This window comes from Haemaphysalis longicornis, unplaced genomic scaffold (assembly GCF_048455015.1).
Source record: "Haemaphysalis longicornis isolate Haplotype H1 unplaced genomic scaffold, Haemaphysalis longicornis Haplotype H1 scaffold_2, whole genome shotgun sequence".
Classification (NCBI taxonomy): Eukaryota; Metazoa; Arthropoda; class Arachnida; order Ixodida; family Ixodidae; genus Haemaphysalis; species Haemaphysalis longicornis.
This window is the reverse complement of record NW_027526295.1, coordinates 56,762,134-56,776,976: the sequence shown is the minus strand read 5'-3', so window position 1 is coordinate 56,776,976 and position 14,843 is coordinate 56,762,134. Positions and strand designations below refer to the sequence as shown.

Below are 14,843 nucleotides of genomic sequence, written 5' to 3'. Positions count from 1 at the left end.
AAATAGTGCTACCACATGCCCAGCAATGAGGTGCTGATGTTATAATTGGAAAGCCACATTTCCCAACTTTATTACTGTATAAGCAACGCGTCAATCCCACTCGCATGCAAAGAAGCAGTAGGCCGCAACGAAAATTTTGCGCTTAAAAACTCCATGATTGCACTCTGCCTTCTGTCATAGAAGGCAACAATCGGCCCATTTTGTTCTAACGAGCCAGTGTAGCGGAAGGCCTACCGTGCGACTTCTTCAAAACTGAAGGAGAGGCGGATGCGTTCAATTCTGGCCATAATCTTTGCGCAGGCAGGCACACTGGCGCTCCATGCTCCTCATCACGCTGCCATTGACAAACCAGCGTTTCTGACCTGAGAAATGCTCTCCTGACCGGTCAGCGCACCACACACCACTGCACTCTCATCCACATCGACGTAGTCCACTAAGAGCACACCTTCTGAAACGTCCGCCACGGTGGTTTTGTATTGGTTTTAGCCAATTTACCTACCCTTTCCATTTCAATCTCCCTTCCAAAGGCAGTACAGCCTCGCGTGTGGACACCAGTACCGTTGCACAGTGCACTGGCCCTATTATTGGCATCAACCCACCGGTGTGGTGTTCCATTACCGGTCGCGGCGGCCACCCTTCTGATGGAAGCGAAAAGCAAGAACGGCCGTGTGTTTGAGATTTCAGTGCATGTTAAAGATCCCCAGGTGGCCAGAATTAATCCGGAGATGAAAGATGCATGCCTCATCGCCTGCGTTGCGTCGGGACATTAAACCCATACAATCAATCAATCAATCAGGCCACTGGTGTGGCGGCGTGCAGTTCAAACTATTCATGGCGGAACCAGCATAGGCTGCTTTTGAAATTGGAGGGCATAAATTCGCTAATAGGAGCTATTTACGTTTTTACAGCTTTTCTTTTTAAGGCTTACGGAAGCAAACGCAAGCTCTTCAGTACTACCTCAACTTTATGTTGGCAGAAGACAGGCTCGACAACTCGCCCCGTGACTGTCCCTGTTTACCCCAGCACACCAGGCAAAACTGTGGAGGTTCCCCAACTAGTGTATATAGAGTAACTCTGCGTGGTGCCTACTCGTGTTCGAATTAGGGGACTTTTTGTACAGACTTCCATCCCGCTTGGCCGGACCAAGCCATACATTCTGAATTATCTAGAAATACGAATTATTGCGCCAAAAGCTCTACAACTCTGCGCCTCACAAGAGCATTCATCGCGTCATGCCCTTGAGCCACAGGAGAGCAAGTGCGGCAGCTGTTATATCCAGCCACGGGCTGACTGTGCGGAGGTGTCGCAGCTGTGCCCACTTAATACCTCGCTGCTGCGGGTCCCCACAATGTGGCAAGGGTTTAGCGGCTACTTTGCTGGTGCTCGTTCAATGGCCCACTGCTATTGGAGCACAAGTGTGGCAGGTGTGACCTTTTATTAAACACTCTGGGCATAGCCTTCGCAAAACAAAGCCAAACAGACCTATTGGTCAAGGTCACTAGATTTGCCATTTTTGTACTTCTAATTGACAAGCTTACACTGGAGCTACCAGTTGATTACAGAGTTCTGTACCCCTAAAATCCTGGGGATGCTTATTCAAAACTACTGGGATAAGCAACATTTCTCAAAAAATTACAGCACATAATTTCAACTGTGTCTCTCGCCCAGTGAAGTTGCAACCACCGAGGGGGCCTTAAAGGAGCTACATCCAGAACATACCCTCCCAAACTTCGAAGTCAGTCCACAGACAAGGACACTCAACGATGGGGCATCCAGCAGCCCCAGAGTGCGTTCAAAAAGCACAAGCCTCACGACCTGCCACCAACAGGCTGAACTGGGGTAGGGCATAATCCCGGGTTGATGGTTGGCCAACGCCACGGCACGTTAAACCATCGGTTGCCAGCATTTTAATAATGTTGTGCTTATCCTATCAGGTCTCGGTGATTTGAAAAGCAGCCTCATTTGAATAACAGCACCCTAACTTTCAGCACACACTTCACTCAAATAAGCTGTACAGTGAGGAAAATAATGAGCAGCTGTGCAACTAGCTATGCACTGCACCTATGACATATAACGGGCAGTTCATTGTGATTGGCTGAGGCCTGCCATAGCCAAAATCAAATTTAACGGAGATTATGAGCTTGCAGAATGGTGCAGATGAGATTGCAGAATGACAGCTAAATTTAAAGCACATTCTTTTTGTAGCAGTCACAATGGTAAGGTTAACTGTACCAAGTTTGCCTTAGAGGAGCACTGACAACAATTTTCGGCGTTAATATTATTGCACAGTTCGCTTCCTTCACTCAACAGAATACCCTGGCTGAAATATGAGCGGCCTGCGACGCGAAGGACATAGTTCAATTGGATCTCATTTATCGCGCCGACGGAGCAGTGCGCGGAGCGGCACTCAGCAAATGGACATCAGCGTGACATCACTCCAGGAGAGGAAAAAGAAGTGACGCGACAGCGCTCATCAAAAACTCGTGACGTCACTTCACGCGCGCGGCCCCACAAGCGGCGAGTGGGCGCAACACCCTCTCAACTCTCAAGCGGGCACCGGTGACGTCCGCACAAAGTGGTGAGGTCAGGCAGGGAGTCTGTCACATGCGCCGTTCGGGATGAAAGCGCAGGAATTTGAAACAAACGATTTTCAGGCCGTTCAGTGTAATTAACTATCGCGCGCTGAAGTATTTGAAGTGCTGTTTCAGGTTGGCCAGACCATTAAGCATCGATAAAAGCAATAAAAATGTAACATAAAGTTTTCGTGTCAGTGCTCCTTTAAGGTAGGTTTTTTCTGTTTGCATCAGCATAAGCCACCATACCGGCCTTTGGTTTTGGTACCTCTCATGGATATGGCATTGCCAACGTCATGAAGCATTACATGCAACAGGAGAATTTAAATTTTGGCCTTACTTGTTCAGTTGCTCAGTGAGTGAAGCAGCCTTTGGTTGTGCATGAGTGGTGGGGCCACTACAAGATACCAGACTTCCTGAATAAAACAGACTTGCATTTTTTGCCTGCATGGCGCCTTTAAGGAGGAGGAGGGGGGAGCCAACTAATCCAAGCCCTAATTGTTCACATGGGCCCTTATACCCCCCCCCCCCCAAATATGATCCTTTCTGCTTTTAGATTATAAGAGGTTCATTGACCTATCTGAAAAGCATACAAATTGCTTTGCACCTTCCTTTCAACATACCCATTGCCATTCTCAAACGTTTTGGGAGTGCACAGTATGGCGGAGAGCTTAGTGAAGCCTGCCTTTCCAATCATTTGGTCCGTTTATCCAAAACTCCTAATGGAAACTACTTTCTTAACCAGCGAAGTATAGGTCACAACGACTACTTGCTACAGTCCTCTCCTGTGTTAAAGCCATGCAAACGCTGCCATTAAACCAATACCCACTGCAATGTATCCATGTACCGTGCATGTCACGGGGAACAGAGAACGCTAGCCCTTCAGAAACACCTCCTTCCTTGGTCTGGTCTGCTCTATGTGGATGCTGTAGAATAGACACGCTGCGCCACATTTGCCTCTGCAGTGATAACACTGAGGACCTCCCTGTTGACTTTGACCCCTTCAATAACAATTCGCTTCAAAGGAGCCGTTCAAAAATACACCAACCACCCTGTTTTGATGCTGCCATTCGAAATTCTCCGTGCCACCCACCCCACTACCTAGTGAGGTGTGTCCGCTTTAACAAACACTGGACTCAGGGTTATGAGGGGGCCTGTAATAGGGCTTGAGTGCTCACATGCCAAGCTGTTGTCAGCCTCAAAGCTTATCATGAAGGCAGACCTTCCAGGCGTACACTTGTTACATGCAGAGGAAGTCCCGCACGTTGAAACCTTGCCCACCTTGCATACCTCCTGGCTCACACCAATCGTACAAGTTCCAAAGAGCACATGCGGTGTCTACTTCGGAACACTTTCAAATTCCACTAAACTTCACCCAACCCACCCTTCATCATACCTTTCCCCGGAACGCCCCTGTATGTGCACCCTCGAAACCATTCCCCGCATCTTCTGGCGATGCTCCAAGAATCCATTTTCCATTTGTCCAAATTATTTTGTGAAGAGGTGTAGGGAGGAGGCCTAGGAATTGCAGATTAAAGATACATGCCTTCTTAGTTTGCACCTTTAGCTGTTGATGTTGCCTGCTGCATCAGCCGGCAGCCACAGCCGGCCCCTGAACCACGTTACGCATATCGAAAATGTCTCCGCTTTCGCTGTCTCTACTATTGAAAATGGCTTGCAAGTTTTCTGTAAACGTTGTGATGCCTTTTCTGGCTGTGAGTTAAGAACAGAACGACTGTCGACTACACATTTGTGCTTTTCAAACACACTACTTACGCCATAGGCACTGCTGAGCAGGGTCCCCTTGTCGCCCAGCAGGTTCCTGAGCAACTTCAGCCCATGGCACGCATCGAAGACCATAAAGATTTTCTCCTCTTTGTTCCTAGGGTTGGGGAAGTATGGCTTGAGGTCCTCGTATGCGTGCTCGTGCACCTGGCAGCCGAGAAGTTTTGCCATTGAGACGTTCGCCCCAAGGCAATCGCACACAACGGCTACCACTGTCAGGCCGCAGTCCTGGATGCATGCAATGGCCTCCAGCACCAAGTTTTTGAGCACTTCACCGGACAGGCCAGCATTGAGGAAATAGCCGAACGGCATCTTCCAGGGTGCAGCCAGTCCCACCACCATGAACACGAGGGCGTCTGTTGCCAGTGGCAAATCGTCGGCGTCCTGGGGCTCTTGACTGTGGCCAAGGTCCACATAACCGATGAAGCGTCCAGTGGAAGCGTCAAAGTCGCACGATCTCTTTATGCTCATGCCGTCCAGCAGTATGGAGCACAACCGTTCACGGGGGGTGTCATCCTTATGTTGGCGGCTCAGGTCATCGAGAACTTCGGCTGTGAAGCCCGGCCAGCCGTCCACTGCTTTGAGCCATGCTCTGATTACTCTCGTGCTTGGCATAGGAAACATCTTGCTCACGTAGTCGTACGCACGTGGCGAGTAATAGTGGAGCGTAGTGGCAAATTTTTTCATTTCTTCACTGTAGCGCCTGCCTCGTGGCTGCTGCATAGCATTGTGTGACCAGCTGACAAGGATTTCTTGGGGCACATTACCAAACAGTTGCAGCTTCTGTTCAGCTTCATCAGAAATTAAATGCTTGGCCTTCAAGTCATCAATAAGGCACTCCAGTGCCTTATTTTTTTCCTGGTAGCGCTTCGCTCTTTCTCGAAGGCACTTCAGCTGTTTGCGAGTGGTAGTGAGGGATTCACTTAGCCTCTGTACTTTTGCCTCGGGCTGCTCTTGGTCGAAGTATGCATGGTCTCTGGAATGGCTTGGTCCACTGCTTGCTGATGTGCGCGTGACGCCCAGTGCATGGCTGCGATGCTGTTGTGGCTCACGTTCCGCTTGAGACGGGCCCTCCAGACATTGCAGCGTGCCTGGTGCCTGCATTGAGGTTGTTGCATGTGTTCAGCTTTAAGGGAGTCTGAAATACTTCCAAAAAACACTTTCACCCTTTCATTCGTGCACTGCAAAAGCTGTTGTTATCAGCAGAGAGCAGCATTGCCTGTTTTGCTTGGCCCAGCAGATACTCCTTGTAGTTGCAGTTTGCTTCAAAAGTGGCTATCTAATGCATTCATTGCTGCAACTATTGTGGCTGCAACTTTTGTGTGTTGTGGCTATTGGTCAGCTACTTAGCTGGCCAATAGCTGCATCACCTGTATAATTATGTGTTTCGAGAGCTCAAACACCGCCAAAGCCCAGAAAGAGGGAAAAATCTTTTCAGCAAGTTTGTAGATAAATGTGATGGGCTTAAAACTAATTTTTACCTGAGGTCCTTTGTGACCCCCCCTCACCCCCATTATAAGTACTGGAAGCACTAGTTGGCTATGTTGTGCAGAGATTGCAGATTTAGGAAAAAGGTGAAAAAAGGCTGCAGGGTTTCTTTACCGTTACTATTGGTTCATTTCGTACACACCTCTGTGTGCAGCTCTCCCATGGCAGCGCCACCATTGCGAGTGTCATCTGTGGGCCCCACCACCTGGGCACCTGCCGCTGCCGTAGGGCAACCTGCCCTGCTTGGTGCCGTACTCTGCAAGAAAACTGCGCATCAGTTTACATGTGACTGCTACCAATGAGCGCTGTTTGAAACAAGTAAGAATCGCTTTTTTACAAGACAAAATCTGTCTTGAACATTGCGCACAGTTGGGTAGTCTAGTCAGCTCTCCGCACAACTACAATAACAAGTAAGATCGTAGTCAATGCTGTCAAAAAAATGATTTGAGTGATTTTATTTGGAAAGAAGTCATGATAATAGAATAGCTGTGTGGTTTTTGCTCCTGAAAGTTTATTTGAAATTGTACATAGAAACAATTATCACACAAAAACCACAACTGTGCATGTCTTGCCTTTCTAGAAAGGAAAGCTCTAGTCTAAATTCACTTGTAGATGGCCACTGTAGGGTGGGTCACAGCTGAGATGTTATCACTTGTGTGTTCGTACCCCAATTTGAAGCTGAGCCACACCTTCTTGGTGTTTTATTATAGGAATAGATGTGCACTTGCCTCTAGCAAAAAGATCTGTGCACGCATACATCGCCACGTTTTTTCGTCCACACCTTTATCTTGCTCCTTATACCTTTCGTGCATTCACAAAAACGGCTTAGTGGCTGACGGTTTATGCCGCTGAGCATAACCTGATTTCATCACAGCCGTGGTGGGCCCTTTTCCAGTGACGGCAAAAAATAAAACCACCTGTATGTTGAGCCTTTAGCACCTGTTGAAAATCCCCAGTGACAGATTGATGGAAAATCTTTATTCAAAAGGAAAAAAAAGAGTAGAGGAGGTGGCTACCCTAACTCCAGTGTTTCAGTGGCCTCCAACATCAGTGTGGCTTTCTCTCCCAGCCATTGCTGGCAGGCAGGGTGATTGCTGTGCACGGTGGCCTCCCAAAGCTAACTTGACATGTTTGTGATTGGGTGTATTGTTGGTGTGTACTGGCATGCCCATACTTCCATACTATATGTGGTAACCGTGGTAATTCCCAGTTTATCTTCCATATCTCTGCTACAGCATGTTGTGTAGCCCAGAGAAGCTTTGTTGTGTCAAAAAACGATTTGAGCCCTTCATGTGGCATGCCGCCCAAACCTCCCCTTCTCCCAGAAACACACTTGTGCAGCACATGACACTTAGTCTGCTGGTTCTCACGGGCAATAGTATGTGTGCTGGGCTTGCGAAAAAAATTTCTTCATATGTAGATAGCACACACATTGACCTGTCACCGTCATCGTGACCTCCTAACTGAGGTCACCTGCTCCTCATTTCGGTCAGGTGGTAGTGCAACGCAATTTATTGGCCCTTAGAAGGGGAGAGGGTTGGGGAAAGGAGGCCCAGACTCCAGCTCAGGGGAATCCGAGTGCCATGGACGCGGCCTCTGCTCTGCCGACCAGTAGGCGCTGGTCCTCGAGGGAGGGGCTGTCCAGGATAAGCCTCCAAGGCCTAGGAGCGTGACGGGAGGGAGAGGGGATGCTGCTGCTTAGTGATGGCTTGTTGGGGTGGCTGTCCCGAAAGCAAGGCAGGAGGAGTGCCGATCCGGGGAACCGGAACAGGGGCGGGCGGAAGGCTTGGGGTGCGACTGCAAAGCCACACCATGTGCTCAATGGTTCCGTCGGCTCCACAGAACTTGCACTGAGGGTTGGTGAACTTCGTTGGGTAAAACTGGTGCAGTCTGACTGGAGACGTGAGAGTATTTGTCTGCAGTCGCCTTAGCATTGTCTGTTGTGGCTTCGTGAGGTTGGGATGGGGATGTGGCAGCCACCACTGCCTGAACCGGAAATGCTAATGATTTCGGCGAAAGATGCCAGGCTATCGGGTATGGAGTCCACAGTTTCGTCTTGCTTGAAATCGGTGTTTCCAGAACTGGGTGGAGGAGGGCAAATTTGAGGGGCTCGATGCTTGTGGGCGAGGTGCGTTAGAGCGCTGGCCACTGCGTGAGCTCGCTCATTGCCCCTGTTGCCTGAATGTGCCGGGATCCAAAGTAGGTGGAATGTTGTACTTGTGTGGCGGTGCCTTGATGACGAGGCGAGCAGAATCTCCTGGGCTCTCTCCCAAGCAGAATCTAAAGATTCTGCTCGGGAATCTCCAGAATCTCCCGAGCAGAATCTCCTGTTGGTGCCTGGGCAATGGCCAAGACGATTGCCATTTCTTCGGCTTCTAGGACTGAGACCGGTGGAAAGATTGTCATAGTGGAGACGGTGTGTCCATTCCCATCGACTAAGACTGCAACCAGAGGCTTTTGATTGTAGCTGGCGCCCCTGATGGGGAGGGCTGCAGCATCCGTGTAGAGAACCGCTTCTGGCGGGATGCAGAATAGGCGAGCTTCGATGGTAGCCGCTCTTTTCCACCTGCGGTCACGATGTTTCTGGGGATGGGATCGACGTGTATTCTAGAACGCCAAGTGGGCGGTAAGAAGTGGTTTAATCCGCTCTCAGGAGGCCCATGCATGGGGAGGCCTAGGCGTCAGAGTACGTGTGCCCCCGCCTCCCGTTTTTTTCGAGCCTTCTGAATTGGCACGTCACATGGGCTGAGATTAGTTCATCAATCGTGTTATGGAGACCCAGTTCTTCTAGTCTGTCTGTATTGGTTCGTTGTGGTAGGACCACTGCCTGCTTATAGCATTTCCGTATAATGATGTTTATCTCGTCAGTTTCACGAGCCGAAAGACGGAGGAAATGATGTTTATCGCGCCAGTTTCACGAGCCGACAGACGGAGGTATGGTGTACTGTAAATGATTCGGGTAATTATGAAGGCCTGGACAATTCTCGTAATGTTCGCCTCTGTCATACTGCGGTTTCTACTTGTAATTCTATTGATTAACTGAATTCCTTGTCGGCATGTGGTCTTGAGTTTTCGAATAGTGATGGTGTTAGCTCCTGATTTTTGAAGGTGCAACCCGAGAATGCCAATGTTGGCAACTTCAGGGATCAGATGACCGCCAACTTGGATGGGTGGTCTCTTAGAGCTGCGAACCTTGCTGAGGCGTTTGTGGCCGTCCAGTGGAAGCAACTCCGATTTTTTCGGGGAGCAGTCCAGACCGCAGGTACGGGCGACATTCTCTACAAGGGATGCCGCTTCTTGTAGTTTTTGGGTTATAGTGATTATGCTTGATTGGTTCTTGATGGTCCAGAGTGTAATGTCATCAGCATAGAGTGCATGCTCCACGCCTCCTACTGTCTGGAGTTTGGCGGGCAGTTTGAGGAGTGCCAGGTTGAACAGTGGTGACAGCACTGCTTTTTGAGGTGTTCCTCTATTGCCGAGCTGGATTGCGTCGGAAGTGACGTTCCCGATCTTAATTTTGGCCGTTCTGCTCGTGAGGAAGTCCTTCACGTACTTGTAGACTCGTGCTCCACACCCTGTTTCGTTTAGGTTCGCAAGGATCGCGCTGTGTAGGACATTATCTAAGGCTCCTTTGATGTCTAAGGTCGGTATTGCCTTTGGGTTGTCGATACCATACACATCAATCACTTGACGCTTTAGTTGGAGCAAGACATCGTGGGTATAAAGATGTTTCCAAAAGCCAAACATCGTGTTGGGGAGTTGTCCTGTAGCTTCGAGGAAAGGTTCTAGACTTCTCAGCACGATCCTCTCCATGAGTTTGCCTATGCAGGATGTCAGGGAGATGGGTCTTGGGTTGTTAATATGAAGTGGTTTGTTCGATTTAGGAATAAACCGCACTTCAGCTTCCTTCCATTCAGCTGGAATTTTGCTTGATTGCCAATATTCGTTGAATTTGTACAGAAGAACTTCCAGGGTCTTGTCATCCAAATTAAATAGCATGCTATATGTAATTTCATCGCGGCCGGGAGCACTTCCTTTCCGACTATCATTAAGTGCGGCCCTCAACTCGTGCATCTCTATAACGGCGTCCAATTTGGTGTTCGGTTGGCCAGTATAAGGAGGGTGAAGGGCTCCTCTGGCCGTTTTTAGGTAGAGTGATGTTAGCTCAGCGAAGAGGTCTTGCTGCCGGCCAGTGTACATGTTCAAAATTCTGGTCATGTTGTGATCTGTGACTGTTTTACTTGAGTTGGGATCGATGAGGTGCCTCAGGAGGCTCCATTTTTTGCGGAGACCGAGGCTTCCTTTCATTTGCTCGCAGATATTGTGCCATCAGTCACGTTGTAATGTGCTCGCATGGTCCTCCGCTAGCCTTGTAATATTTCGTATCCTCATTCGAAGTCGGGCATTCTTCTTGTAATTTTATACACGTCCTCCATAGACGGGTTAGCCGTAAGTTGGCTTCCGGTCTCATCGAATTGAGAGGGATGGTTTCAGTACATTTCTGGACGTCGTCGAGAATGCCCTGCACTAGGCTGTCATAACTTGGTACATCTTCTGCAGCTTCGAGGGTGGTATTGACACCTTTACGGTGTTCTCCAAAACGATCCCAGTCTACCACGCGAGCAGTGCGATGGGTCACCTCATAGTTGTTTTGACGCCCAAATGCGACTATGATGGGGTGGTGATCCGAATGAGCGACGAGATGGCACTGCGGCGGACCGCTAGCAGGGCGCAAAGTGCCAAGCAAAACAATGGGGGCCAGCGTGTGTCGCTTTGCGCCCTGCTGCCGGTCCGCCGCAGTGCCATCTCGCCACTCATTCGCCCCTCAAAGCGACGGCCCCAACTCCAGAACACATGCATTTGCATGGCGCTGCCCCGTCGTTTCAAAGCCACGGCCTGTCGTTTTAGAGAATTGGGCCCCAGGTTATCTTGCTTATCATCTGATCTTGTAGACATGCGGCCGTGTATGGCATTGGTACATGTGTTTCTGGATTGAACTGCGTATCATGACTGCTTATCTTCAGATTTGCTTGATTTAGCAGCTTTTGCAAGCTTGAAAACTGGAATAGCAACAGCTTGCTCTGCGCCAATTTGCTCAACACAATCACAGGTTTTAGACGCAAGGAAAACGCACATTTTACAAGAAAACGAACATGGCAAACAAAGCGCCACTTCTAACTAAAATTTATTAAAGCAAAGCAACATTTATATGTTCAACCGTGGGTGATGGAAGGGACTACACAATTATGAGATGTGGATGGTTTTCTTGTTACTGTTAAAGGTGTCACAACGGATAATGCATAAGGCACTGTGAGCAAAGTTGGGGGCTTGTTTAGACGGGCATCTGATGCGCTGAAGTTTTCGTACGCGATACCTGTCAGATGCAAAATTTGTTTTCTCCCTTTGGCTGCTGCATGCTCACAATTGATCAAACAAGCAGTGGCCATGTCTTGCCTAAGGGCTGCGTTGAACAGATCCTGTACCCACGAAGTACAATCTAGTTTTGAGTGTCACATTGAATGGCTTAAACAGGCAGGGTTTTCGTCTTTCATTTCGTCTGGCCTTTGCTAATCACGTTTGCAGGAAGGGAAGCACCAAGGGAAAAAACAGGGTGAACAACGAAAAATGGAAAAGAAGAACGTTCACATCATCCGCTACTGGCACCGTGCGTCACATAGCCTAAAAATGAAGGGAAGCACCAAGGGAAAAAACGGTGAACAACGAAAAATAGAATAGAAGAACGTTCGCGTCACATAGCCTAAAAATGGTAGCCCAAAGGTATGGTGTGATTGCATTGACGGGAACCGCAAATTAACACGAGGACAAGAGAAGAAAACAACAACCTATACGAGACGAAGCGCTTCGTTTCGTCTATGTTGCTGTCTTCTTCTCTTGTCCTCATGTTAATTTGTGGTTCCCGCCAATGCAATGTATTACCAACTCGCCCCAGCGTCTGCTCTTTCAAGTATGGTGTGAATGTGGCTTTTTACCACACCTGGCAAGTTGTCACAGATTTGCCCGATGGTGCCAGAGACGAAAACCCCCCAATGTACAAAGAAGCACGAGACGCTGTACACTGAGTGCACAGAGAATGTTGTGTATGAGGTCCTAGTGAGTTGCTACAAAATGTACATTGAGCAGACCAGTCGCTGTTTTAACGAAATAGCGCATAAGCACAATTGTCCTGTGAAAAACAAACCTGGAGGGCACAAGTCCGGCCATTGTAAGCAATGCAAGTGCATATCGAGGTTGCAGCAAACGAAATTTCTGTGCATGGCAAGTGATAAGCTTGAAAGAGAAGTCATCGAAGCATTGTTAACTGAAAAAGCACGCGAGGAGTGCATACGCAAACCATCTGTTGCCCTTTCTGCATGAGAGGCTTTATCTTTATGTTTATCTGTATGTTAAGCCCGGTTGGGTCCACTGCAGGATGAAGGCCTCTCCCAAAGATCTCCAGCCACGCTTATCGGGTTTCTGGAGGCTGATAGTGTGGCTGTATAATCATTGGGAGGATTTTTTTAGCAAGTGTACTTGACCAGGGTTGCCAAATCATTGTCTGGCGAGGAAATGCTGTCTGTGTCCCAGGGAGCCTCACCTAGTATGGTTGAGCCTATCGGGTACAGCTTCCCATGGTATCCGGCAACGTTCTATACCAGACTAGGCAGCATATCGGACCTGGTACGACGCTTCGGAGGCATAGCACACACTTAGACGTATAGTTCCTCAGCGTAGCGCATCTCTGCAGTTGCCTTTATGAGATCGCTTTTATTTATAAAAAAAAAGAGAGAGAGAGAGAGAGACTAAATTTCTTATAAAAAAAGTGGACCAAAAGCACCAAAATCGATGGGGTCCCGTTTGGATAATGTATAAATGCGGCTTTTGCTTTAATAAAGCTTAGTTGGAAGTGGCGCTTCGTTTGCCTTGTTTGTTTTTTTCTAGTGTGTGCATTTTTCTTGCGCCTTAAAAACTTTGTTCCCGCAAACTTGAGAAATACGGTTTGTGTAGTCCACTTATTCTTGTAGTCTGGTGATTTGCTGTGAGAAATAGTTGCTCTATGCAAAGTGACTTGAAATTACAGTGCAGGTAGAGGCAGCTGTATCAGGGTTAGCATACTCTAGGTGGCTGAACTTGCGCACTGGACAGCACATAGTAGATGTCAAGTTTCTATAACAAAGTAAAAGCTCCAGTGAAAAAAAAAAAAACCATTTCCAAAGGGTGCCTCTTCTGCAAAACGCAGCTTCACATGCCGTTTCGGGCTCATGTTAAGTCGGTGCTATACGCTAGCCCTGTTATCTGGTCATGCAGCCCTGGATGAGTATTTCTGTGCTCAGACATGATGACAATTTTTGTGACTATGCTATTTGCTCCTTACTAGGTGCTCCTGTTGTAAACACGTCGAACTTTTGTTATTCTGCGTCAAGCTCTTTGTTGAAAGATTGGCCTCATTTGGACATGAGTGACGCCAATGGGAAGTTTGAGGCTACTCCACCTACCTATTAGCTCGTGTGTAGGTTTCACCAAAGGCAAGCCCGCTACTACTACTATGTGCTTGCTTCGATGGCTTTTCTTCTGCTGGCTGCTACAACTAAGCTTTCAGTTGCGATACTATTTCCAAATGAGCCGCTATTTTGAAACATATATTTTAATGAACCACATGGTGATGGCAAAATGCTCATTTCACCTCGCTTAACTTTATGCACAAATAGGCAAAGGTAAATTTTCATGGATGTGCTGTAGATTTTACAGGGCACTTAAAGACTGTAAAGCTGTGGCCTAAAACTGCATTCCTCTACATTTCATCTCACATTTCAGAACTGCTGTGAACCATGTTGCTGGGAAAAGGCCTTGCTGCAAAGACTTCCGGTTGGAGTGGCCCTGTATGCTGCTGGTGTGGTCACCATGCACCTTTTCTTAATCTTCTGCTGGGAAAGCCGACAAAGACTCATTGTTGTGGACCTGCCCGTCACTGCAAGCAGCCCGAACACTGCACCTCTGAGGCCTCCATCCTGACAATCCTGCCGTGTTTAAGCTTTAACCAGTGGCCCTTAAGTTTACAGGCCTTTCCTTCAAGTACTGCCTTATCAGATTCGTTTTTGAACTCAGCCTGTGATGTAATGAACTTTCTGCATATCCAATCTGTCATACGCCCAAGGCCATGTACTTGAATTTGAAAAATCAGCTGTACGTTTCTTTGAGATGTGCTGCTTGTTACTCCTCTGCAGTTGGTTGCTGCCTACGTGGTAAAAAGGGATCACTTTGCATTTAGCCCTACTGCCTCTTGTTATCATTGTTGTTCACGTGTGTATGCCTCAATAAAATACATATGTGCACACTCTTGTCTTACCTTTGTCCTGAAAACAGGAGCTTCAAAGAGGGTAGGGACGGCATTGTCGCGCAGTCGGCGTCGCACTCCACCTGGCCAGAACATCGATGGCTCGAAATGGCTTGAACAGAGCATGTGGTGGTGTTTTGGGGTGAAGCCCTGCTGCCCCATTGCTGTGAGCCATTTCTGCAGGAGCTCAGCATTTCCTAGTGGGAACCTGGCCATGGAAATTAACTATATGAGCATGCAGATAAATAAGGTCACACAAAGGCTGCCGCTATTTTTTGCAAGTGACTGGGGAATGTAGTGCATTTCCTCAGGGCTTTGAATTGCATAGATGACATGCATTCATTTTTCGTGGTTTCAAAGTAAAGGCTCAATTTTTTCTACCATTCACGGTGACATTGTGGCTTGCACTACACTGAAATTAGTTGAAGGTGCTTCATACTGCTAGCATAACCCCTTCCTGGAGTTCAAGCTATCACAGGTTTTCCAGAATAACCGTGATTAGCACTTCACGTATATTCTTGCGTTAGTGGCTGGTGTTTCGAGCTGAAGCATACACTGCCTCAAGCAGGCGCAATCAATTACATGGCGAGTCAACAAGCGAGGATTTATTTACCACTAAATGCATTCATGCTATTTCAAAATGTATTGCGCGCGTCCTTCAGTAC

At 48.1% G+C, this 14,843-nt stretch overlaps 1 protein-coding gene across 4 annotated transcripts in view; it reads left to right on the top strand.

Moving 5' to 3' along the window:
* Positions 1 to 14,149, top strand: part of LOC144168917 (uncharacterized) — a 39,511-nt gene extending 25,362 nt beyond the window's left edge. For 3 of the 4 annotated variants that reach the window (XR_013322292.1, XM_077697914.1, XM_077697912.1), the window contains 2 exons: positions 6,001 to 6,164; positions 13,659 to 14,149. Coding sequence is in view for 3 of the 4 variants with exons in the window: in XM_077697914.1 (XP_077554040.1) it covers positions 6,001 to 6,148 (148 nt within the window). In the remaining variant the exon portion in view is untranslated. The other variant, XM_077697913.1, reaches the window with a different exon arrangement.
* Positions 14,150 to 14,843: the final 694 nt, after the last annotated feature.